The 26,590-nt window shown below is 44.9% G+C and overlaps 1 protein-coding gene across 7 annotated transcripts in view; it reads left to right on the forward strand.

Moving 5' to 3' along the window:
• The window catches only part of KAZN (kazrin, periplakin interacting protein), a 747,760-nt gene that overhangs the window by 328,937 nt on the left and 392,233 nt on the right, over positions 1–26,590 (forward strand). For 5 of the 7 annotated variants that reach the window (XR_012654761.1, XR_012654762.1, XM_075060171.1 and 2 more), the window contains exon 3: positions 5,610–5,799. Coding sequence is in view for 5 of the 7 variants with exons in the window: in XM_075060171.1 (XP_074916272.1) it covers positions 5,610–5,799 (190 nt within the window). In the remaining 2 variants the exon portion in view is untranslated. Of the gene's footprint in view, positions 1–5,291; positions 5,350–5,407; positions 5,500–5,609; positions 5,800–26,590 lie in introns of those variants that run through there. The other 2 variants (XM_075060173.1, XM_075060174.1) reach the window with 2 other exon arrangements.

A 26,590-nucleotide genomic window follows, 5' to 3' on the forward strand; every position in this document is an offset into this window, starting at 1 on the left:
CAGGTTTAATTTAAAAGAAAAATGGTAGGCTAAAAATAATGGGTCTTGGGTTTAAAGAAGTTGACTATAATTTAAGCCCTGATTGTACACAAGCTTGTATTTTATTTTGGTATAGAATATAAATTGTTGCCTGATCACGGTTTTACATATATGCTATTGCAACTGCACATTCAATCGAGATGCATATGTAATTTCCTAGTTTGCATACACAGTTGCATTAAATGTGCATGCAAGCAGACATGCACCCAAACATTACATTGTTCAGAAATCAAACCTCAGGTAAGTGTCCTTGCCTCTGTCACTCATACAAGCTAAATGATGAAAACAGAATTTCAGAATTGAAATTCATTCTTCATTTATGCCATTTATCCACCCTGAATACATGTAACTAATGAAAACAGACACATTCACTTCCACGCCTGTTTCTAGTCACTTCGTGGTTTTCACGTACCAGCCCTAGTGTTGCAATGTTTGGGCTGCAGACACTGCTGGGAACTGTCAGTCAAAAATCATTTTTAAAAATAACCGTTAAATACTTGCTATTAATTAGATTCTTTCATCTTATTTTTTTTTAAAAAACCACTAATCACAAAATGTAGATTTCATCTGCCTGACTGTAGCTTTAAAATGAGCCAAGTTCTTTTGATATTATAAAAAGGAGTTGAAACAGCTGAGATATTTAGTGTCTAGAAAAATTTATTGAGCCTGTAGTTTGTTTAATAAGATTATTATTGAGGTAGATCCTGTTTCAAGGTAATATTCCCAGGCCACAAAGTTCTCCAGATGATGGTGTTACAGTGCATGCCTGGTTTGCATCTATCCAGTGTGGGTAACAATACTAGCAAAGACATAGCCGCATGAGATACATCACAGACTAGCAACCAGAGTATGTACCCAGTCTCTGGCAGGCTTGTACTGAGGTTGCTAGCCCATACCACCTGTCTTCACTACTACTAGGACCTGTGGCTAGCTAGATTAAAGATAGCGATGGTAAGCCTACCTGTGCTATACAAAAAACAAACACCTTCACTTTGTAGTGTAGACAAAGTCTTAAGCATTTCTCTACACAGGATCAGCCAGGAACAAAAATCCAAATTAACTAAAGGTGTGGATTTGAAATGGATTAGTTAAACTACAGTAAACTCCTGTGTGAACACCCTAATTCAGAATTAAGCAGCTTTCCTGAAGCAAGGCCACATTAATTCTGAAAGATTGTGTTCACACAGGGTTTAATGCAGTTTAACTAATTCACACCTTTAGTTAATTAGTATTTCTTTTCCTAGATGTCCCCTAGTAGCCAAGCCCTTAGAGAGGACTTCAGCCCAATAGTCTCTCCACACAGTGTGTATATGGGAGACCCATCAATATCACTAGGAAATCCACCTTTGCAGAGAGACCAGAATATCAGCATATAGTTCCAATGTGCAGAGAACATTATTTTATCCTGTGTATTGACTGAGTTGAGAATTCATACTTTGAAAACTGAAGGGGATTAATTTTCCGTACCCCACACAATGGCCAATCCCTTGTCCCTAGGTGGGACACAGTGCAAATTCCTCAAGCAGCAGCCTCATTAGGAGTTTCCATGGGCTGCAGCTTCATCCCATAAATGCTGTGGCCATCTTAATCTGAGATTAGATCGGTAAAAGGTTTGGCACTATTTGTGTCTGTTGAGATACTGTTTCCAAACTTTCCATAATTTAGCATTTGTTTACACCATAAGGTAATGTGCTCTACAGGGGTGTGATTTCTAAAGCGCACTCATGTGTTGAATATTAATTGGTCTGTGTAGACCCTACTGGTGTGCTCTAAAGGTTCCCTAGGGTGCTTTAAAGTACTACTGTATCTACATGAACCAACTAATGCACAAGACTGAGTGTGCTTTAGAAATCACTCCCACAGAATACGTTCCCCCACTGTGTAGACAAACCCTGAGTGACATGTTGCCCTTAAGTACCTACAGGTTCAATCCTGGGAATGGCAGAGCATCCTCTATTCCCAACGGACTTGGTGGGCCTCTTGCTTAGACCAGTGTGTTCCAAGCAACCCTGTGGAAGTTGGTGGAGGTTATGACAGTGCAGAATGAGCATAAGTACAGGCAGGATCAGACATGACCTCTCAGGGAGCACAGCACAATTGAAAAGCAATCTACAGCACACTGACAGCACATGAACACAGATTCATCTTATATTTATTCCTAAAAGTTGCCTGGAGGCTCAATGCACGCCAAACCCCTTCAGCTCAGTGAGACTCGCAGCTTTACAGTACCTTGTTCCACGGCTCCCAGTAGGATCGTTGTCTTGCTGGAGAACAACGCACTTTTGCTTTACCTCATTTCCCTTCCTGTGAGTGAGCAGCAGAAACTATCGGCCCATTGGTTTGTTAAACCATATCCTCCCTCAGACGCTGATTTTACACCAGAGCTGCTCCTGGGGCCACTGAGGACATTCTCTGTGCTCATCGAAGGGGCCACTCTTGTACTGCCATGGTGCAAGTCTGGACAGAGAAGAGCACAGCTAGCACGAACCAGCCTGCAAATGGACACTGACATGATTTCCCGTCATCTCAACCCCACCATCACATGGTGTTTACGCTGCCAAAGGAAAGACAAAGCTGACATCAATTCTGTTTTTTCTAAATCAGAATATAATACGTCTCCATATTCTATGCCTGCTGGGAGAGGACCCACCATTCTGTCCCTCTCCTGCTGTAGTTTGGTCAAGGTCCCTGTGATGCCTATGCCACTGAAAGTGCTTAGATTTTGGAAACTTCCTTGCATTTGCAAGTCCTCAGAGCACTCTCAAGGCCTGGCTGTGGAACCAAAAGCATAAGGCAGACCTGAGAGCGCACTGCAGCAACTGCTCAATCTTCCCCTATTTCCCCAAAACATTTATTTTAATCTTTTGCATAATATTTTCTCTTGTTCAAAAAATAGGGTAAGAGCCATTTTTTGTACGTGAAGAGAAGTAGACTGCCCCAGCTCAGTTCCCAGGGAGCTCTGGCTCACTTCAGGACCAGTCCTCCCTTTCATGCCTTAAAGGGTGCCTGAGGATAAACCGCGTCTCCTGAACTGCTGTTCTCCACTGCATCATTCCCTATTGAAAACAGGGAGTGATGATCTGGCTCTTCAGAGCAAGCTGGCCAGGTTCCCTGGGCTTCCAGCTGGCAGAAACCTGCTTCCAGAGAATCATAGAGTGATTGACTTAGAAGAGACTGCAAGGGTCATCTAGTCTAACCCTAACACATGGGTTGTTTGGTCATGAATTCAGGCCTACAGCTTTTCTGCCTGGTGCAATCAAGGTCCCACAATCCTCATGCAAGTAGATCACCTGCAGTGGGTTGAAAAGGCACTGCAAAATGCTATTGCTCCTTCTAGAAGCAGTAATTTATCATGCCAAATAATTCTCTATTGCTTCAATGGGTACATGCCACACTGAGCTTGCCAGCACCCACTGAGCTTGCAGCACCCACTGGGTGGATGCGGCTTATGCAGTAATACCAGAGAAGCCGCTGCCTTTCCCTCCTTGCGCACATCCTCTTCCAGGAGATTTTTGGTCCATTTTACTCCTCTTTGGGCACTGGCATGCAGCAGACTTCTGCACAAAGCCCATTGTAGGGAAGAGACAAAGAGAAGAGGGGACTGAAGAATAATAATTTGAACTCCCCTTGCATCTTTCATCAAAAGCTCTCTAGTCCTTTAGACAATTAATTTAACCTGGCAGGATTTAACCAGCCTTGCAAAGTTCTGTTTGCCTCATTTGCTTAGGGACAGCACTTTGTTTGTCTGTGGTGCTGAGTTGACCCAGTTACAAGGAGAATTATGACATTTGCTATCATCCATTGCACCTGATCTTGAAAGTGTTTATCGAAGTTTTGTAAGCCACCATGACTATGTCCATTGTACAGGTACCTACACTGAGGCACTAGAGAGAACTGATGGGCTCAAGGGTATGTATTGAGTTGAGTGGTAGAGCTGGGAACAAAACAAAAAACCCGAGTCCTGACTTCCCATCACCACTAGAACATGCTCTAATTATAAAAGTGGCAGAGAGAGAAACTATTCTTACCTAAAGGGAACAGTAGCTAGAAATACCGGGCATTCCCTGAATTATGCCTCCCTCTCTGTTTGCCAATTGTCACCAGGCGGCTGGTGAGTTTCTTGGATTTTCTGCATTCACAGTGATTTGCTGTAGGATTTCTTGGGGTGAGCTGGTGTAGTACGAGAAACTGCTACTACACTGGCTTGTTGCAAGGCTCCATCCCTCAGGCTGGCGGGGTAGGTCGGTCTTTAGGCTCTGTTCCTGGCCTCTAGCTGGAACTCTAGAATCAGGTTCCCGGCCTGAATACCCCTGGTTCTGAATGGCACGTTTGCTGCTCCCTCCCCAGCACTTGCTTTAAACCCTGGGGCCCCTTCCGCTTGCAGCAACTCCTATCCTGGCAAGCGAACGCCAACAGGGGCGCAACCAGGGCTGGAGCCACTTCGGGGTGCAAAGGTGGGGGGGGCAGCGCTTTGCACGAGTCGCCCCCTTGTGCCATTAGCGGCGCTGGGGGGAGAGGGATTCATGCCGCAGCCCTCTCCCCTCAGGCAGACAAAGGAGCCCCTTTCCCCTTAGCATGGCGACTGCACACTCCAGCCGAGCGCTCCTTTCCCGCACCCATCCCCCTCCGTGGCCGGCGGAGCAGGGGGTGTCACCCGGCTCCTATCGGCCGCGCTGCAACCCGATCCGAAGCCAGCCGGGCCTGCGCCGCGCACCCCGGCCAGGATGACGGGGACGGACGCCTTCTGCCTTTCCTCCGCCCGGCCCCAGCGCGCCACGCCCGGCGGCGGGGACCCGGCTCCCCGCTTTCAGTTTGGCCCTTCGTGGGCGGGCAGCCTCCTCCCCCCGGCTCTGCTCCCTGCAAATCAAACTCCCGGCCCGCCCCGGGGCTGCCCGCCGCTGCGCCCTCCCCTCTCCCAGAGCGCCTGGCTCCCCCTGCTCCACCTCCCGGCCCTGCCCCCCCGCTCGCACCCCCTTTCCCTCGCTGCACCCCCAGCGGGCAGCGCGTAGCGGCGGGCGCCCCAGCCGCAGACAAAGCCGGAAGCCCCGCGCCGGGCGACCGTACCCCTCCGCCTCGGGTTATCCCAGGCCGCGGCTGGAGAGGCAGCGCTTCGCGCAGCGGCGCCGGGGCAGGGGAGGGAAGCCCGCGGTGCAGCCTCCAGGCCGGCGAACCCCCCCCCACCGCCCTTGCCCCGGGCTGCTCCCCTCAGCTGCCTCGTTGCCTCCAGGCGGCCGGGGTGGGGAAGGCGCCCGGCGAAGCCAGGGGCTGCGGCGGAGCGGGCCGGGCTCCCCGCCTCCCCCGCTGCAGATGGTAGGCTCCATTTAAAGAGTGCTTGCCCGGCTTTCTCCCCGCTAATGTCCTTTGCAAAGCGGCGGAGCTCGCTCCGGTCTCCTGCTGGAGCCGCTTCTCCGCGCATCCCTGCGCTGGGGAGAGGGAGGAAGCAGCGAGGAGATCCAACAGGTAGCGGGGGGAGGAGAGAGAGAGAGAGAGAGAGGCAGCCACCCCCCTTGCACCCTACCCACCCCCGGCTGGTGCATCATGCGCCTGTCTCTCACCTCTCTCCTCCCCAGGCCAAAATCCTGAACATGATGGAAGACAATAAGCAGCTGGCCCTCCGGATCGATGGAGCTATCCAGTCTGCCAGCCAGGAGATGACTAACCTGCGAGCCGAGCTGACAGCCACCAACCGGAGACTGGCCGAGCTGGGCAGCAGCTCCCCGACCCCCTCGATCATGGAGAACAACCAGCACAACGCGCAAGGTGAGGGGCCCGCCGGGCTCGGGGTGGGTGACGGGCACCCGCCTGTAGCGCTCACCCCAGCGCCTCTGCTGCAGCCCGGGGCTCGGGATGCAGAGCCCAGGCTGCTGCTGCTCGGTGACTCCTGGATGCGTTGTGCAACTTTTAACCCTTTCTCCCTATTGCTTTTGGGTGGCGGTTTGAGTCAGGGATGCTGGGGGGAGGAAGTGCCCCCTGCCAGAGCTGTATGTGTTGGGGAGGGAGGTGGAATAGGGGAGGGTCTCCGCCAAGCGATCCCTGTAACCCCCTTCGCACCCCCACCCACTGTGAACCGGTTCCCTGTGTAAACTTTTAATTGCAGGTTGGGGTTTTCAGTTCCTGTGAGGTGCTAAGTGCAACGTTTTAAGACCCATCTTCCTACATGATTTTTTATTCTGGTTGCAGATTTTCCTCTGGGGGGGGGGGGGGAAGGCTCCAGATGTTGTAACCAAAACAAGGTTTTGTTTTAAACAGCAGCATGTTGACATGTTCACTTTTCTTTTTATCTGACACTGAGATATTTTTCATACCTGGGTTGCAGCTTTCTCTCTCCCTCCACCGTTTTGCCCTGTATCCAGTCAGTAAAATAAATAAGACAATGAGATGGTGCACTGCATGGAGTTTAAATATCTGGGGCGTTATGAAAACAAGTACATTTATGGGATTTTGTTTTTGGTTTGGTTAGTTTTTGGTGGACGTCTTCCCAAATCTGGTTGAAATGTGGATTAATCTCTCCTGATGATAGTGGGATAGATGCAATCTGATCTTGAGCCGGTTCCTTGTGTAGATGAGGTGGTAGAAATAGGTTGCCAGTTTATGTTGACACTGTCAACCATGGCAGCTGTTGGTAATCCTTCAAGGATTAACATTGGATGAGATGGTCCTAAAAATGCATTGTTTCCCTCTTAGGTGAAGTCAAATGGCAAATGTATCTGACATTCTCTGCTAATCAGCTTTTGACTTTAATATCATATGTTCTCCGCATATTAAATTTATTACCATTTAGGCTGCAGAAATTCCAAACAAGAGTTAAAACAGGGCAATTGAATGGAATGGTTACGACACCAAATGTGTAACTATTAGACCTCACATTTTCTCTTTTTTTAAATTAATAGGTGGTGATCATTTTGAAATTCATTTATTTTAAATGATGGTTTCAATTTAAATGTCTTTAGGTTAAAAATTAATTTTTTTTTTGCAATTGTGAATTGTTTAACCTGCAAATTAGCATTGTTCAGGTTGAATTCCAGTCTAAATTCCCTTTCTGGTGCCTAGAGTTTGATGAAGATCTAAGAATCAGATCAGTAATTTGGTAACAAAGCAGCCATGTTATAATTGTGATTAATGTATTTCAGTCCTGCTGTTTAATGCATAGTTTTCTAGCATGAAATTTGGCAAATGGCATAACCTGTTGGGGAGGGAAGGGGAAGGCATTACTAATATGTGCATTTTGATTACCTCACTTAAGCAAAAAGTACAGGAGTGTTGTATTTGCAGAATGCAAGGTATTGGGGATTTTATGAATCAGGAGAGAGCTGTCTCCTAACGAGCAAATGGCAGAGAAGTGAGTTTTTTGCTAAGAATAAAGACCCTGGGTTTAAAAAGTAGAAAAGAATCCATATGTTTTTCCAACAATTAACCCTTGGACGCCCCCCTCACTAAAGTTAGGTGTACTTTACCAACAAGTCTGCTAGATTCAGTAGCAAAGACTGGGCATATAAAACAGGTTGATATGTGTAATGTCGTGATTGACATATAGTCTTAATTTTGCAGGAGGGTTACCGAATGAGTGCTAAATTGCTGATGGACAGCTCTTAAGATTGTAGGGTTTGTCTTTTTTCTTGTCTGGCGGAAATATGCTGTGTTATACTAATGAAAATAGTGTTTGGGTCACAATTACTCTAGAAACATTTAAATAAAAATTTCTGAACAGGTAAATACTGAATTGCAAGATAATTCACACTCAGAACGGTGTTTGTCTGATTGGAAATAGTGTGAACCTTTCCCTGCCTTGAGAGAGCTATAATTGATTTGCATTTGCATCTGTGTGATAAAAATGTCAGCAGATATTATTTACTTATTACATATTTACTGCAAGAGTCTCTTGGTATGATGTTCATACGTTATTTAATACCTGAATTTTTGGTATGTTACCTGCAGCTTTTTAAACATAGTTGCTCTTCTAAAATGCAGTGTAGCTGTTCTCATAAGACTGCTATTCCTTTACATCATTGGTGTTGCATTATTAAAGTATTAGCACAAATTGATTTAGAGAGAGTAATTGGTGGATTTGTTCCATTAAACTTGTCTTATTTTGCCATTTATGCTGCACAGGGAATTGTAGCTATTAAACAAACTTAATCCACCATCAGATGGGTTTACTGTACAATCAGGAATTTGTCCAAGCAAACGGAGCGACCAATCCTGCTAATGCTTAATTTTGCTCGTGTGGGTAGCCCCTTCCAGTCACACAAGAAAAGAATACCACCTGTGCTTAAGCATTTTCAGGATTGGGCCCCTATTCTGATATCATCCTAGATGGAAGTTCATTTTTTCTAACGTGTTCATATCATCTGCGTGTGGGGACCTATCCGTTACTTTTGAAATAAAAAAGTATTTTATCTACCCTTTTAATCTCACAGAATCCTTGTGGACGTTAAAGGAACTGAGCCTAAAAATAAATTACCCCTGAAATTTAGTGGCGTTTACTAGCCAAAGCACTCTCTTTTGGAATATCTCTGTCAAAAGACCAGGTGAAGAAGAATCTCCCTTCATCTTTCTTCTCGAGTTGAATGATTGATAATAGGAATTTTGATGTACGGTAGAGGGCATCAGCTTAGATTCTCAGGTTGAAAATGTAGTCTTTTGGCTAGCAACGCATATCAGATTCCATAGGCTGTTGTTTTTATGATCCCTTTCTTACATCCCCCCCGCCCCCCCCCCCGCAAAATGTTTTAGCCTTAAGTACTTGTTTCATGTTTGTCCTCTTTGCAGCAGAAAAGTTGATTTGTTTGTGTAACACCCAGGTGTGTTTGCGTGTGTGTGTTTGTAGTTTCTAAAAGGATGCTTTGAAAAGGCTGTTTGTTCTGAGTAGTTTGTAATTTGATGAGTGACTGAAAAGAGCTTATTCAGTTTGATGTGTTACTCTCAGCATAAATTGAAAACAATAGATTTGTTGTAGCCTGTTAAAAAAAAATGCCGTTTATCAAAGTGTTCATTTGTGCCCAGCGGAGAACCTTATTTCTGTTTAATATCTATAATTACATGCATGATTACAAAATACAAATTTCATGTCAATGGGATCTTTCTGTTATCTAAAGAGTTTGGGACCCAATGATAAGGGGTGAGGAGCAACCAATGAAAATCAATCATCAATATACAGTGGATCAGCTGTAAAGTTGTTGAAAGGAGTTGCACTCAGGTAGCTCGGTGCCTGCTTCTGCACCACCCTTAACTCTCACTAAAGGCCTGCTGCCACCGAGTGGGTCAGTGGGAGTGGAGAGCACAAGGCAGTTCTCAGGATTGGGCCCGAAGAGCCAAATTTGGCCCAGGGTGTCTCTGTGTAGGAGTGATGACAGAGGGTGTTTTTCCTGCTGAAGTGAGAGTCTGTGGTGGTGTAGTCAACACTTCTATTTTATTTTTTGCCTGCGTTAAAGAGTAGGCTATTATTGTAAATGCAACTACAACCATGTACTGCTAGTCTTATAACAGAAGCCAATCAGTTAAGTGTAAAATTACATTTGAAGTGAATTGCATTTGCCATTCTTATGGGAAGAACACTTTGTCTCATCAAAGTGCTGATTAGATTCCCTGTCTGTTTTGTATCTTCTTCCTAATTTGTCCTACTATGTGTTGTGGCAAATAACCTTTTTATATCATTCTGTGTTTACTTTTATAGGTCAGTTCTATAGACTGGTATTAGGCTTTGGGTTTTCTCCCAAGAATTTTAAAAGGACTCTCTGGAGGATGATATTGAAAATAAATATCCAGGGATGCTGAAACTAGGGGTGTTGCTGCACCCCCTGGCTTGAAGTGGTTTCCATTATATACAAGGTTTACAGTTTGGTTTAATGGCCTTCAGCACCCTCACTGTACAAATTGTTCCAGCCCCCCTGTAAAGATCTGTCTCTGTGTCCTTTGAATAACTTAATTGTGGTGGGTTTCAAATAGCTGCCAAGCTCATTGATTTAAGTAAATAAATTTTGGGAAAGCAATGGGACTAAGACTGGGGATGGCTTACAGGATGGAAAGCCTTTCACCCATAAGTCACAGGTTCAAACGCAGCCCCTGTTGGTAGTAACTGAAAGTTCTTACCATCTGATAGTGGATTGATAAACTACGTGAAACTGGTTGGTGGACCAGTTCCGAATGGACAAGAAGATTACAAAATCTCCACTAATGCTGCGGGCTCCTTGGGTGGTGGTGTGAGAAGAGAGCTTGAGGACTGACCAAACTCTCTTATTCATACAGGTACACACTCCAGGTCATGTTTAATGTACATTGGATATGGGGAAGTGCATGTGGAAAACCTGCTCTGTCCTGCCTTTCTCCTGCTGACAACAGTTCATCTTAATTAATTAGCCTCTTAGAGTTGGTTGGGCAACTCCCATCTTTTCATGTTCTCTGTATGTATATATACATATCTCCTCACTGTATGTTCCATTCTGTGCGTCCGATGAAGTGGGCTGTAGCCCATGAAAGCTTATGCTCAAATAAATTGGTTAGTCTCTAAGGTGCCACAAGTCCTCCTGTTCTTGCGGATACAGACTAACACAGCTGCTACTCTGAAACTAGACAACCTGAGAAGCTGTTCGTTGGATAAATAAAGGGGTTTGTCCTTCAAGGCTGTTAACTCAGCGTAACTTGTTGCAAATGTTTATTTTTAAAACCATTGTACTGACTGGGACCCCACAATAACAAACCAGTGTGCATGATGATGCTCTTCTCTGATTTGCTGTCAGGATTTTTCTCTTGTATGCAAACAGCAAGGAGATACTTTTCAAGTATCCCTTTTCTTTCTCTAATATATATAATTTTACTTACTGCATGGCAAGGATGGAGCATCTGAGGACAGCTGGGGAGGGAGCTATGTGTGTGTGTGGGGGGGCGACGCGATCAACATTTGTTCGCTCCCACAGGCCTGAACGCATATGGTCAGTCAGGATTTCAGACTAGCAACCTCGACAGCCTCCCCATCCCACAAAGTGTTAAGCTTACCGGAGAAAATATCGTAATGACTTTGGCCTCTCCATGAGAGTGAGGACAGACTGGAGGTGAAATTAACACTCCAATGTCCTTAGCTCTTAGTGCAGCAATTTTAGCTATTTTAGCAGCCGCTAGTGATACTGATGGAATTGCACTCACTGAAAGCCAGATTTTTCAGGGTATTTTAGGCACCTAGCTGCATTTTTAAGAGCACAAGATGCCTGGTCTCATTTAGTCCCTATATGGTCTGAGTTCTTGTTGCTATGCTTTACGTCAATTAAGCAATTCGTTGGAGGTGAAATTCACCCCTGTGCACAGGGCATCCATGTACCACTTAGATCCTACTTGAACCCTCTGATTTAAGTGGTGCATAGGCATTGTGCTGTCCCTTTGCACAACAGTGAATTTCACCATCTGGGCGTAGACCTTTGGAATTCCAGACGGATTTGCAGAGGTAAACTAGTTGGATTTTTGAGGCAAACTCTGCATGGGTTGCTCCATAACCGATGGCCCCATATTATGGTTGTTTTAGTGCCACCTTTGGCCCCAATTCAGCAAAGCATTTAAACCTGCATTTTAGTTTTATTGACTTCTGCTGAAGTGGTTTGTTGACTCTGCGGCTACGAACTCCGCCATCAGAAGGAGTTGCTGCACAATCTATGGGAAAGCTAGTGATTGGGCCACAAGAAGCTACAATTCTTGAACAGAGAGTTGGTCCATTTAGCCTAGTATTTTGCTGCTAGCTGAAGTCCTGACCCCCAGTTTGGGAACCCTTGCTGTAGAGGCTTATGCTCTTAGCTTTGGAGATCCGTGGTTCAGTACCCAGTTATGGTCTGGATGACAGTTGTCATGTCTGCACTTCTGAGAATAAGGTCCACAGTGTTTTTTCTTTAAAAACAGCAGGGTTAACACCCTACTGATCTACTAGGGGATTTCCCATTATCCTTATTCCACTACAGTCTGCAGCATATTCAGTGCTGGGAGAAATTCAGTAGCATCTATGGTGCTCAGCGATGCCAAAGAGCCAGGGACCTTTATCATCCTGACATTCCGCATAGAGTTTTCTCTTGTTTCCTTTAATAATCTTATACTTTCATTGCTATACCTGGAAGACTTTGCCTTCAGCCCAGTAGGCAATCAGTTACCTCCACAATCTGTGCTATTGTGACTTTGTGAATAATCAGCAAGAGTTGTTCTGAATCTACAGTGTTCATTTTCCTAGCAATGTAGTCTGCTTTTTATTCTTCCAAAGCTTTAAGGCTGGGATATCGAAAGGAGCTTACAGACATCAGGCACTCAAAGCCAGTTGGGCACAGAGGTCCTCTTGCACAGAGTTCATTGCATGATTGGGGCCTTAATGATCATTATGATATTTTTCAACCATCTATCTCCCACTTTGTTTTCCTTTAACTCCCTGTCCAGCTGGGAGTGCGAAGTGAGCTGCACGTTTGCAGAACGATTAAATACACTGGAAAATGCATCTGCACACAATAATGTTCAAATGATTTTTTTTCCCCAGGTTCAGCATATCAGTTTGCAGACAGCACTTTAGGTCCCCGTTACACTTCAGTTTTTAGGGTTTTTTATTAAAAATATCCCTCTTACATCTTTTTCCAAATTCTGCCTAATCAGGTAATTTCCTTTAGAACTAGTAGGATAATATTTATAATAACACTCAGAGCTTCTTTCCTCTAAGGCTCTCCAAGTGCTTTACAAACATACATGAATTAAGCTGCACTAGGAGATGGCTTGGCTGTAATAATATCCCCTTTTCCGATATAACTGATAGTAAACTGAGGTTATGGGGGTAGTAGAGCTAGGAGCTGGATCACGGACTCTTGAGTCCAAGGGCCTGTTCTCCAGCTACTGGGCCACAGTCACTCATGGATTCCTGGATGTGAAGGGTAGGGTACTCAGCCCCATCTCAGAAAGATCAAGAAGGATTATATCCGACTGGTCAGATCTGCCTGCATTCTTGGAGCATGTCCGTCACCATAGTATCTGGGCACTTTACAAACGTACAGCCTGTTTCTGCCACCTTTACTCATACTTAGTTGTTGTACTTCCCCTTTCAAGTTAGTCCCATTCACTACTTACCATAAAGGCAGCAGATACGAACCCTGAATTCCTACCAGTTCACCTGAGAATAGCACTGGTGTTAACTCTGGAAAGTTACTTGCCCATCATACGCAGTCAGGGAATATGCATGATGTGAAACTGCAACAAGGGATGGGAGAAGAGAGCAATCGATTTAAAAACTGAAACGACACCAAAATATGTAGACTTGGAATTTAAGGTTGTTATTTTACAAATTTTTCCATAGGCATTGGCAATTTGCTAGCTTGTTCACACTTGCATAAGCAATACATTGACAAGACATATTCCCTGATCTCTGTCAAATGATGCAATTCCCATTCCTTGATTAGCTTATACTTTTTTATTTAACCATCAAACAGTCCTTCTTTATTTGTTTTCATTCATGCACAAAAATGCAGCGGTGGCATGATGTTTGATAGTGCTTTAGTCTCCAGCTTATTAAAATTCAGTTCTCATAATTTCTTGTTGACAGCCGTGCATGAGATAAGAGAATTTGATACTGACACAGCAGCTTGCAAATTTGGTATATTTGTAATATGACTGATGATGTGTGTTTGTAGCTGAGCAGCAATTATATTTATATTTGATACCCTGATGACTCAGTTGACCAGAGGCATTGTTTTCCAAATATCTGAAGAATTCATGTACATTTGAGGGAGGCTGAAGGGCTCAGTGCTTTGGGAATGGGCTAGAGAGCCTTTCAGTTCTAGGTAATGTCACAGAGAGAAGCAAGAATTACAAAGAGCAGCGGAAGAGACTGAAGATAATTTGGGGCAAGGTTCCCTAGGCCTTAAGAGTTTTGGAGAACAGGGGCTTCATTGTTTACTAGCAGCTAGCTCAAGTTACCAGGAGTAAGGAGATCTGGTTTCTAGTATCAGTTTCGCTGCCATCTTGCTACATAATTATGGGCAAGTCACTCAGGTCAACGTTTTCAAAAGTGGCCATTGATATTTTGATACTTCAGTTTGTAGGAGCTCAGTCTGGGGAAATGGCTGTCCCTGATTTTCGGAGATGCATGTTGAAGTCAAAGAGAGCGATGGGCGCTCGGCATTGCTGAAAAACCAGGTGGAAGAAACCATTGGCTTAACCCTCATTCTGTGTCCGTCCATCTGTCTGCACAGTAGGGATGAATTCTCACCTATGGTTGGAAAGTTCTAGAAAGTGCTGGGGTGAAAGTTGCTGTATTAATGCAAAGTATTATTACACAGTCTTCAGTGAGCTTTTGAGGCCATGAGAGCGCGAGCAAAACATAAAGTTAGGGAAACAGGGCCTAAAATCAGGAAGGATGCTGCACCAGGAAGCCACAGAAGTGGTTTGAGATTAAATGTTTCCTGTGGGTTAGATGCTCTTGGCAAAGTCCGCGTAACCTGGGCTTGCCCTGAGATTTTCATTATTGTGTGCAGGGTCTTAGCTGTGTTTGCTTCTTCCAGTGAGGTTGCCACCCAGCAGGCTTCTGGGGAAACCCGCAGGTGTCTAGACCTGTGGGTCCGCTCTCCAAGGAGGGACAATCCAACAATTGTCTGGAGATGCTTGCTGGCATTATGAGTTCCCTGCACTCCCATTATGCTGAAGTCACTTCGGTTAGTTACCAGTCCTGGGGTGTTAGGACTGCCCCGTAGATTGGTGTGTTAATTACTGTGGGGCTGTGGGAACCAGGAACAATGGATAATTCTGGGACATGGGTCACAGTACAAAAGAGGCTGAGAGCTGTTGTTGTAGACTAAGTAATGGTGGTAAGAGACTATGAACCAAGAGGACCAAGGACAGTAGAGGCTTGTAAGAGAGACGATATTTCCTGGCTCTACAGCTAGAGTAAGGATAACTTTGCAGTGTTATTTATTAGGATGTAATGTGGCACAGGCTCGAGGCTATAAATACCAAAGATGTCATGATGCTTCAGCGCAAACCAGCCAGGCTCTTGTTGTATGAGTTAAGTAATCTCATCTATTACTTACTCTTCTGATCTTGTTAGTCTTTCCCTTTTTCAGATCCCCTCAACGAGCGCCCACAGTGATGGAGCAGTTGGCGAAAGATACCTCAGTGATTATCATTAGCGTAGCGTCCTGTCACTCGCAGTTGCAAATCTCTGTGTGAGTCTGCTTGGTGAGGTGTGGGGGCTGGGGCATTGGCCCCTTGTGTAGGTGGCTTTTGGGGAATAGCTTTCGCTTCTCACCATGCCTGATTAGCTGGCAGGTCTATGTTTGAAAGCTAAATTGCTGCTCTCTATTCCTCACTCTGACATAGAACGGGGAACTAAAACCTGCGCTTTCAAGTGCAGAAGATGAACCAGAAGAGGGTGCCGCATTCCAACACTAGAAGACCAAGTGAGGAATGGATTTCTATCATTAGACTTTCTGGTCTATGCTCCTAACACCTGTCTTGTGATTCCCCATGAGCCTTTTACAGAACTGATTGTAAAGAAATTGTATCTTATTGATTACCATTGACTTGGGATGTAGGTGCTAGGACAGCTGGGTCTATATTTAAAGCAAAAGAAACATGAAAGTCTTTTTCACCATGTATGAGCCTGTGATCAAACATCCATGACATTTAAAATACAAGCCCTGCCTAGAGAGGGGTTGAGGAGGGACAGATTTTCCCTGCCTACCAAGAGATGGCAGGAACATTGAGGAGGGCCTTTGGAGCCTGGCTAATTTGAGACCTGGAGGACCTTGCTGCCAGGGTGGGGAGGGGGGCAATTAAGACCTGCAGTTTCCTTGCACAGATAGACCATAAATGGATTATTTGGGAGACAGAGGTGGCAAACGTGCCCTTGGGTAGGGCAGGCTCGACATGCAGGGACCTAGGACTGTATTGAACCTGAAGCTTGGAGAGTTCTCTGTTTCCCATTCTGCTTATGTTAACTTCCTTATTATAAGCACTGTCCCTTGAGGACGTGACTTTGCTGCCTGCTTTTCTCTCTCTCTCTTTTTGGCGGAGCCATTCCTCCCTATTACTTCACCCTGGAGGCAGTTCCCCCTCTAAACTGAAATTTCATGCTCCTCCTCTGTGAGGTGCACGCTGCAAATTAGTCAACACAGACCCCAAGACCTCCACCTTTTGACATACCTGTTTCCACCATGTTCCCTCTATTATTCACCTGTCTCTCTCCTTGTATGATTGCTGGTTCAAGGATCCAAGAGCTTGCCTTTGTTTCCTCCACTGGAGAGAGAGAGGGTGAACCTTTTATAATGTTGACAATAGTGTAAGTTTAAAAGCATGTATTTGGTGGGAATACGATTTCCTGGGTTCTGTGAGGGCTCTACGGAAAGTAGGAACACGTGTGTTTTATCTCTTTCCAAGGTGGGGTTCTCCATTTTTCCTGGAAGTAGTAGTCCAAACCAGGAGAGCTGACAATTTCAAGTTTATAAATAGCTTTTTTGCTGTGACAGTAAAAAAAGATTTATGCCTCCGTTGATGCAGAGTAGGGCCAGTGATGGCTGTATCTGGGATGGGTAATGGGGGAGTCTCTGAGACTTGAGTCACAATCTTTACTTGCCTTTTAATTCTTGCAAAAACATGGCATTTGCAGAAATCAACATATGTTTGTTTTCCTAATTGTAAAAAGTCAATGTGATGTCGCTTGGCTTGTGCCCTCATAGGGATCGAAAAGTGTGTGGTCTTGGCCATAGCAAGAATTATTGTCTTTTGCTGAAAGCCTCCAGTTTATGGCTCCACTGTACGACCTTAGGGCATGAGCCTGGTTCAAAGGAGTTTACTGTTTCTTCAGCTCTTTCAGTTTAGGGCACAAGTAACTCTTTGCACCCATGTGCACCCAGGTCCCAGCCTACCCCTTCAATCTATCTCTTTGAGCGCTTGCCCGAAGAAGCGAGAACTTTTTCCAAAACTGCTCCAATGTGGCTCTGATGCTCCTCAGGAATAACACCCTGAGGTGTTGTTAAACACATTTCCCAGCACATGAGTGTTGTACTTCCACGGTGCCACCAAGATTTGCTCACACAGCTAGAATAGGTGCTGGAATGACGGGGGCTAGGGGTACTGCTGCACTCTCTGGCTTGAATTGTTTCCATTATAGGCAAGGTTTATAGTTTGGATCAATGGCTCTCAGCATCCCCACTATACAAACTGTTCCAGCACCCTGCCTGCTAGTTAAGGTTATTGTAAAGTAGACTTGAGCTACAAGCCTCTTGGCCGGTAATGGGTAGGACTTTCCAGTAGTTTTCCTAGGCAAACAGATACACACAATGCAAATGTGCTGCTTATGACAGATGACTGTTTGTAGGATCTCATTAAGTCAAGTGTCAATCCATCACCTTTAAGCAAATTGCCCATCCTCATTTCCATAGAACTAACTGCGTCTAAATAACTTGGGATGAAAATTGGTCGACGCTGGCCAGGAGCTGAACAGTGAGAACAGGCCATCCCTCGGTTTTGGCCATAATGATTTAACCATGACTAATTACTCATTCCACTGCCTCCTTAACAATAAAAAAGGCCCTAAAACTCCCCAAGAACTTGATCCACTTTCTTTTGCTCTTGCTGATCATTCTTGGCCTCTTCAGAGAAGTATAGGAGAGGGCTGCATTTGTGTAACAATTCTGCTTACAACTTCACCCCCAAACTGAGCTGTCTTTGCGCTTCCAGTAAAAAGCTGTGTTTTGGGGCTCATGTATGACTCTGCAGGATGAAGTTTGCTATAGGAGCATTGTCTGTGGGGTGAATTCACATCCCTTACACATGTGCATCACCATTCACTTAATGGAGCAACTCCTGATTTACATTCGGGTAAGGAGGAGAATCAGGCTCTGAATTTCCTGGATTGCAGTAGGCCCTCCATGCTATTTGAATGCTGTGTTTTTGTGGTTTAATTTGACAGCAGCCTCTACAGAAGGCAGATTCTTCATCCTGTGATCATAAAAGGGTCCCCCTCTCGTGCACCTTTCTTTTCTGCATTATTTATTTTTTAATAAACTTTAGTAACCTTAACATGCCCAATTATTTGCTTTTATCTTTGGCAATTATGCCTTATCTGCTATGGAAAAACAAACTCTCATTTTATTCACCTGAAGAATCCTCTTTCATTTCTTCATCTTTATTAATGTACCCAGAATGTCTGAATGGCCTTACACTGGCAAATCAGGACATTTTCAGCTTCCTGAGGTGATGGCTTGAATGTTTGAAGAGGAAACACTTCAATGCTACACAGTGTGTGTATTTGGTTACATTTCCATCATATAATCAAAACGTTACGGATGATCATTGTCATCCTAAGGAATGGAGCACAGTTGATAACAGTACAAGTCTGAGCAGAGGTCTCCCATCTCTTCAGAGAGTGCTCTGCCCACTGTGTTAAGGGATATTCTGATGTGGGCATCTGTCATAAACAGATAGTTAAGGGTTAATGTCTCTTTTACCTGTAAAGGATTAAGAAGCTCAGTAAACCTGGCTGACACCTGACCAGAGGACCAATAGGGGGACAAAATACTTTCAAATCTTGGTGGAGGGAAGTCTTTTGTTTGTTGCCTCCTTTGTTTCTGCGGGGGTTGTTCGCGCTTGGACAAGAGGCGACCATACGTCAATCCCAGGCTCTCCAAATCTTCTGAATCAGTCTCTTCATGTTCAAACCTTCGTAAGTAAATAGCCAGGCTAAGCGTGTTAGTCTTATTTTCTTTGTTTTTCCTCGAACTTTAAATGTTCCTTCTTTTGCTGACAGGATTTACCTCCTATTTGCTGTAACTTTGAACCTAAGGCTAGAGGGGGTTCCCTGGGCTATATAATCTAATCACCGTAAAGTAGTTTCCATCCTGATTTTACAGAGAATTTTTACTTTTCTTTTCTTTTAATTACAAGGTTTCTTTTAAGAACCTGATTGATTTTTTTCTTTGTTTTAAGATCCAAGGGGATTGGATCTGTGTTCACCAGGAAATTGGTGAAGTCCCTCAAGGCAAACCAGGGAGGGAAATGTTTTGAGGGGACAGAAAGTGCTCCAAACACTGAAATTCTGGATGGTGGCAGTGTACCAGATCTAAGCTAGTAATTAAGCTTAGAAGTGTCCATGCAGGTCCCCACATTTGTACCCTAAAGTTCAGAGTGGGAAAGGAACTTGACAGCATCCCTCAGATGGGTCCCTCAGATGGGTTCCTTTGCCTCTCTTCCTCTGGTTTGTTGATTGCACTGGGGCTTAGATGTGTGATGGGCACCCAGATGCCTAGTACATGTGCCCAGAGGCACCCAGGGAACTTTCAAGCAAAAATTTAGGCTCCAAGTTATCAGCCAAGTGGGGGTTTTGTGGATCACAGTGGTACCTAAAACAGGGGCTTAGGCACTTAAACTGCAGACTTAGGCACTTAAGTCTCTTTATAGATCTGGGCCTTGGGCTTCTGAATCATTTAGATGCTTTGGAAAACTTTATCCAAGATGCATAAAGGAGCATCCTAACTGTGTAATTACAGGCAGCAAACCACGCATATCAAAAGCAAAACTCCTTATAAACTGTCAGCGATTGTGAACACCTCTCAACACGGAGTGGAATAAAATTTATTTTTGCTTTCAAGCAAAGTGAAGGCAGTAAAAGCCACTTTGCACTTCAGTCCTTTTTATAGGGAACCATTTTATGTGCTATTTCTCCTTGGACATGCCTTGTTTCTGGGATAGTTCAGTCAATGGTCTAATCTAATACATCTGGCCATGCCGTGCTCTTCAATGTGGTTTGAGTACATTCATCAGGGATCGGTTTCATCCCTCGTCCAATAGTCGCGTTTATTCTGCTATGGCAAAACACCTCTTTGATTCAGGATTATACCTATTGCAGGATTTATGGGAAGAAACTTTCCTAAATAGGTTTGAGTCCCTTGTCTGTTTTTTAGACCACCGAGCTGCAGACACCCCACCAGAGACCCTTCTGTGTTTGTGAAAGACTTCTTCTGGTCAGTCTCCATTGCAGAGTACACTGCTTCATGGTCATGGGCACACCGCCGGGTTTTGGTAAATCTCTGGTGCGAGGCCAGCAAAACAGTGGATAGTGGTAAAAGTACCAGGAATGATCATGCATAGCAGCTGGCAGCACTGCAAATTTACTGGACCTGTGACCAGTGCATGGAGCAAATTAAGTTCCCAAGACTAAATACAGGAACACCAGGGACCAGAACCATATCATGGGCAACTCACGAGATGGTTTTATGATCAGTTTGACAGGATGCTGGGGACTGTGCTCAGCACGGAGCCAGCAGTGGTTCATGAGGATCTGGGTGGCTGGTATGGTGCCCTACTGGCTCCGGAATCCAGCATGAGAACTAATGAGAGCCAGTGGCAGATGCTGAGTGAGGACAGGGGAGTGATTCGTTGCTGAAAAGGGTCCCAGAGGAGGCTTTGCAGCAGGAACAGTAGCAGCACATTGTGGGGCTGCACTAAGAGTGTGTGGTATACAGGGAAGGAAGGGAAAGGAGAAAGGAGGGTTAGGGGACATGAAACAGGAGGGGATTTCTGTCTTGTACATGGTTTTACTGTTTGCATTGTTCATGCACTTTTTTGGGGGGGGGACGGGTAAGGTTCTGTTATGGGTGTTTTGGTGTGGTACTGGGAGCTGACCTGCTTGGTAGTGGGTTAATATTGTACTTTTCTAATACATGTTTGTAAATAAAGCTTTTTATTTTAATAAGAAAGTTTATTGTTATCACTGCATCACATTATACAATGTGTATTTAAAATAATAAATATAAACACCTGAGCAGGGACAAGTAGGAATTAATATGCAAACACTATTCCTCAGAACATTTATCTACATCAGTCCATACTTAAGTCATTTCTTTACATCAGTCCGTACTGTGAATCAACCCCCTCCCCCATTGATAAATGCTCATGTCATTAATAAATACATTGCATGGCAATCATCTCCACCCACCCCCTATAGCCCCAGAAGCACATTCATACAGCTACTGTTCTCCCTCTTCCATTGGCCCATGCAATTCCATAAGATGGGAGCACGAATCATGTGTTGCCCGGGTGCATCCAGTGGCAGTGGTGACAGGTGCCCTTTCTGGCTGAGTGTAATGGGCCAGCGGCCCCTCGCTGCCATAGTCCCGTTCGGGGAAATGGCTCACTTCTGGCTTCACAAACGCTGTAATGAGCACAAGCCACAATGATGTGGACAGCACTGATGTTACTGGAATCCAAATGGGTCTGTAGACCTCTCCAGCAAGATTTCAGTCTGCCAAATGCACATTCAGTAACCATTCTACACCTGTTGCGAGTGTACTGATACTGTCTTTTGCCAGGGCTTCTGAAATCAGGGTGTGGTTTCATAAGCCGAGGCAAAAGAGAGGTGCGAGGTCTTTCAGATTAATGGTAGGGACAGTAACTCTGTTTATGACAATACCATTTGGTGGGAATAGTGCCCCAGCCTGTCCATGAATGTAGATTCCTGATCAGCAAAAATCCTGGAAACATGAACTTTTCCAGTGCAACCCATGTTAACATTCATAGATCATCCTCTGTGGTCCATGAGGGCCTACACAGCAATGGACTAGCGACCTGCTGTTTATGTACTCATGTCATTCTTGAGGAGGGCAAAGTATGGGCACACAAGTCCCTTCAATGGCCCACGCACAGTCTGGAAACCCCATTCTCTTGCTGGAGGATTTTCTGCACCTTGAAGTCTTTAAACCACAAGTTGAGGACTTCAATAGCTCAGACATAGGTTAGGGGTTTGTTACAGGAGTGGGTGAGTGAGATTCTTTGGCCTATGTTGTTCAGATCAGACTAGATGATCATAGTGGTCCCTTCTGACCTTAAAGTCTGTGAGTCTAAAACCAGAAATTACTTCAGGAATATCTTTTATGCCCTCCGTGTTGGAGTCAACAACACCCCTGATCGCCTCAGAAAACTCCGCCACCATTTTACTCACCATTGACTTTCTAATATTAAACTGATTGGCAACAGATCTGTAGCAGCATGGGGTCACCCTGTATCTGGACTGGTAAAGCCTGTCTCATGCGAGTGTCTTAAGGCTGGAGGGCTGAGGCAAGCTGCTCACAAAGCTCCAGAAACGTAGCTTTCTTCATGAGAAAGTTGTGGACCCATTGCTGGTCATTCCAGGTGCGCATGATGATGCGATCGCGCCAGTCTGTGCTTGCAGCCCTGCGGTGTATATAGGGGGCATCAGTGTCTGTGTCGACCATCGTGAGCAGCATCAGCCATTCTGAGTCTGCAATGTCTGTATCATTGTCCTCCTCTTCCACCTGCTCCATCATAAGCTCTGTCAGGAGCCTTTGGTGGTTCAGAAAATGCTGCTGAAATGTCTACCAATGTCTCATGGAATCCCTGCCTGTTTCCTGACACAGGAGTGAAAGCACCAGCAAGAGTCTTTGCTTCAGTCTTCACGGCTGAGGATGTTAGGGAGATTCCCAAACCTGACCCAGAATTGTCACAGATTGAAGTGTCATTAGAGAAGGTTTTGGAATGAATTGATAAACTTAACATTAACAAGTCACCGGGACCAGATGGCATTCACCCAAGAGTTCTGAAAGAACTCAAACGTGAAATTGCAGAACTACTAACTATGATTTGTAACCTGTCCTTTAAATCAGCTTCTGTACCCAATGACTGGAAGATTGCTAATGTAATGCCAATATTTTAAAAAGGGTTCTAGAGGTGATTCCGGCAATTACAGATCGGTAAGTCTAATGTCAGTACCGGGAAAATTAGTAGGAACAATAGTAAAGAATAAAATTGTCAGACACATAGAAGAACATAAATTGTTGGGCAAAAGTCAACATGGTTTCTGTAAAGGGAAATGGTGTCTTACTAATCTATTAAAGTTCTTTGAAGAGGTCAACAAACATGTGGACAAGGGGGATCCAGTGACATAGTGTACTTGATTTCCATGAAAGCCTTTGACAAGTCCCTCACGTAAAGGCTCTTATCGTATATTAAGTTGTCATAGATAAGAGGGAAAGATCCTTTCATGGATTGTAGAACTGTTAAGACAGGGCAACCAAGGTAGGAATAAATGGTAAAGTCAGAATGGAAGAAGGGTAACTAGGTGTTCCCAACAGGTCCCTCGAACCAATCCTTATCACACTTATTCATAAATGACGGAGAAGGGGGCAAAAAGTGAGGTGACCAAAGTCGGCAGATGATCTAAACTGCTCAAGATAGTTAAGACCAAAGCAGACTGTGAAGCCAATTAACAACGATCTACCACAACACTCACGTGATTGGGCACAAATGGGCAAATAAATTCATGTGGATAAATGGAAGGCTATGCACATTGCGGAAACACCACCTACTACATACAATATGATGGCGGCTAATTTAGCTACAACTAATCAGGAAAGAGATCTTGGAGTCATCGTGGATAGTTCGCTGAAGATGTCCATGCAGTGTGCAGCGGCAGTCAAAAAAGCAAACAGGATGTTAGGAATCATTAAAAAAGGGATAGAGAATAAGACGGAGAATATCTTATTATCCTTATATAAATCGATGGTATGCCCATATCTTGAATACTGCGTACAGATGTGGTCTCCTCATCTCAAAAAGGATATACTGGCATTAGAAAATGTTCAAAGAAGGGCAACTAAAATGATTAGGGGTTTGGAACGGGTCCCATATGAGGAGAGATTAAAGAGGCTAGGACTTTTCCGCTTGGAAAAGAGGAGACTAGAGGGGGATATGATAGAGGTCTATAAAATCATGAGTGATGTGGAGAAAGTGAATACGGAAAAGTTATTTACTTGTTCCCATAACATAAGAACTAGGGTCCACCAAATAAAATTAATGGGCAGCAGGTTTAAAATAAATAAAAGGAAGTCGTTCTTCACACAGTGCACAGTCAACCTGTGGAACTCCGTGCCTGAGGAGGTTGTGAAGGCTAGAACTATAACAGGGTTTAAAAGAGAACTGGATAAATTCGTGGAGGTTAAGTCCATTAACGGCTATTAGCCAAGATGGGTAAGGAATGGTGTCCCTAGCCTCTGTTTGCCAGAAGCTGGGAATGAGCGACAGGGGATGGATCACTTGATGATTATCTGTTCTGTTCATTCCCTCTGGGGCACCTGGCATTGGCCACTGTCGGCAGACCAGATACTGGGCTGGATGGACCTTTGCTCTCACCCAGTATGGCCATTCTTATGCTCTTATGTTCTTAAGAGGAGTTCTCCAAACAGCACCTCCTCCCAGTTGCTGGCTGCAGTAGCTGGGAGTGCACCGACCAAAATGACTGCTCGCCAGGATGTGTTGGTGGACTGTTTGTCCAGGCTGCCCGCTACAGGAAATTCAATCAAGTTTTCCCACAGTGCACCATGCTCAAAAGGCTAGAGCAGTCACATTTCAGGAGTGTGCTAGTCAGTGGTTCCCAAACTGTGGGTCATGACCTGAAGTGGGGTTGCATCATCAGCAGGTGGGGTCATGGAAGATGTGATTTTTATCTGCAAAGTGTGACCTCGCATGTGCCATATCTACAAGGTCACTCTGTGCGAAAGATGCTATTTTGTAGAGCAATATGGCACCCCCCATGTGGCGTGACCTCACGTATACCATGTGAGCAAGGTCACACTTTGTGGAAGATACCATATTGCTCTACAAAATGGTGTTCTCCATGCTGTGGCTGTGCTAGCAAAAAGTTTGGAAACCGCTGTTCTAGGGAGTCTGGGATGTGGTTGGTTTGACTCAGGTCTGTGTGCTGCAGTGTGGATACCTGAACCACAGTTCAAGCCTGGATTAGAAAATTCTTAGTGTAGAGCTAACAGTCAGTGTAAACACTCAAGCCCTGGGATCTGTAACCCAGGGTCAGCTGACTTGTGTCTCATTAACTGGATTTACACTCCAATGTACACATAGTCTTTCTCTTTTTTCCCATGATATGCCCACATTGTGAATACTGTGTGCAGATCTGGTCACCCCATTTCAAAAAAGATATAGTGGTATTGGAAAAGGCACAGAGAAGGACAACAAAAATGATTAGGGTTACAGAACAGATTCCATCTGAGGAGAGATTAAAAACATTGGGACTTTTCAGCTTGGAAAAGAGACGACTAAGAGAGGGGATATGATAGAGGTCTATAAAATCTTGACTTGTGTGGAGAAAGTGAATAAGGAATTATTTTCTCCTTCACATAACACAAGAACCAGGGGTCACCAATGAAATTAATAGGCAGCAGGTTTAAAACAAACAAAAGGAAATATTTTTTCACACAACACACAGTCAACCTGTGGAACTTATTCCAAGGGGATGTTGTGAAGGCCAAAACTATAACAAGATTTAAAAAAGAACTAGGTAAGTTCCTGGAGGATAGGTCCATCGATGGCTATTGGCCAGGATTGGCAGGGATGCAACACCATGCTCTGAGTGTCCCTAGCCTCTTTTCCAGAAGCTGGGAATGGGTGACAGGGGATGGATCACTTGATAATTGCTCTCTTCTGTTCATTCTGAAGCACCTGCCATTGGCCACTGTCAGAAGACAGGGCTAGATGGACCATTGTTCTGACGCAGTATGGCTGTTCTTATGGGTGAAGGCTACATTAAACACCATGGTAATAGGGGACTGATCTGGCATATCTTTGCTTGTGTGAACAGTCCTTTCTCACATGAATAATCCCTTTGATTTCAAGTGAACTACTTGTGTAACTAAAGATTTGGAGGATTAGGTCTGTGATGGGGTGGACTAGGCCCAGAGGCCCCTGCTGGAGGCCTCAGGGTCCTACACACCCCATCCCAGAGAGGAGCAGAAGAGAAGTCCTCCAAGCAGTCTAGAAGGGTTGGAGGGAAGCAGCCAATGAGGGAGGCTGCAGGGAGCAACCAATCAGGGCCCAGCAGGCTCACATAAAATGAGCTGCAGGGCCAGAGTAACTCAGTTGTTGGCTGGTGCTGGAGGAGAGAGTATGGTGTTTCTGGTTGGCTGAAAGAGTTGCAGGACCACGGACAGCTCAGTGCTGGAGGGGATGCACGGGAGCAAGAGAGAGCTCCTGGCTGGCCGCTGGGATTGAGTAAGGACTGCGCGCAGAGAGGACTGCAGTAAAACAGTGTCTCCAGGGAGGAGACACTGGGCATGTGGCCCCATACCAGGGCCAGGACAAGTTAAAGAGTGTATACCCCGGAAGGGGTTTGTTCTGTTTCACAAACAGACTCTGTGTGTGTGACTCAGCCAGAGGGCTGAGTCACTGAAAAGCCACCTGAGAAACCAGTGAAGGGATCACCATAAACTGAAAGACAGCAGACACAACCAACCAGAAGGGGACACTTGCGAGAGGCGGGTGCCACCCTGTTACAGGGTCCTTAAATTTCATGGTAATGGGTGACTTAGAAATACCAAATATAGGTAGAAAATGAGTCATGTATTGATGTCACAGTTATAGAAGTTTTAATTGACAGTGAATGTCATTTCTTTTCCAATGATTGGCATTGGCTAGCACTGACAATCGAAGACGTTGGTTAGCGAGGTCTGCTCAACCAGCATACCTTGAGTCGAACCAGGAGATTCTGCTTTGGAAGGTAGATCAGTCTGCATGGCCCATTTAT

Source organism: Chelonoidis abingdonii, chromosome 23, assembly GCF_003597395.2.
Source record: "Chelonoidis abingdonii isolate Lonesome George chromosome 23, CheloAbing_2.0, whole genome shotgun sequence".
In the NCBI taxonomy this organism is placed as follows: Eukaryota; Metazoa; Chordata; order Testudines; family Testudinidae; genus Chelonoidis; species Chelonoidis abingdonii.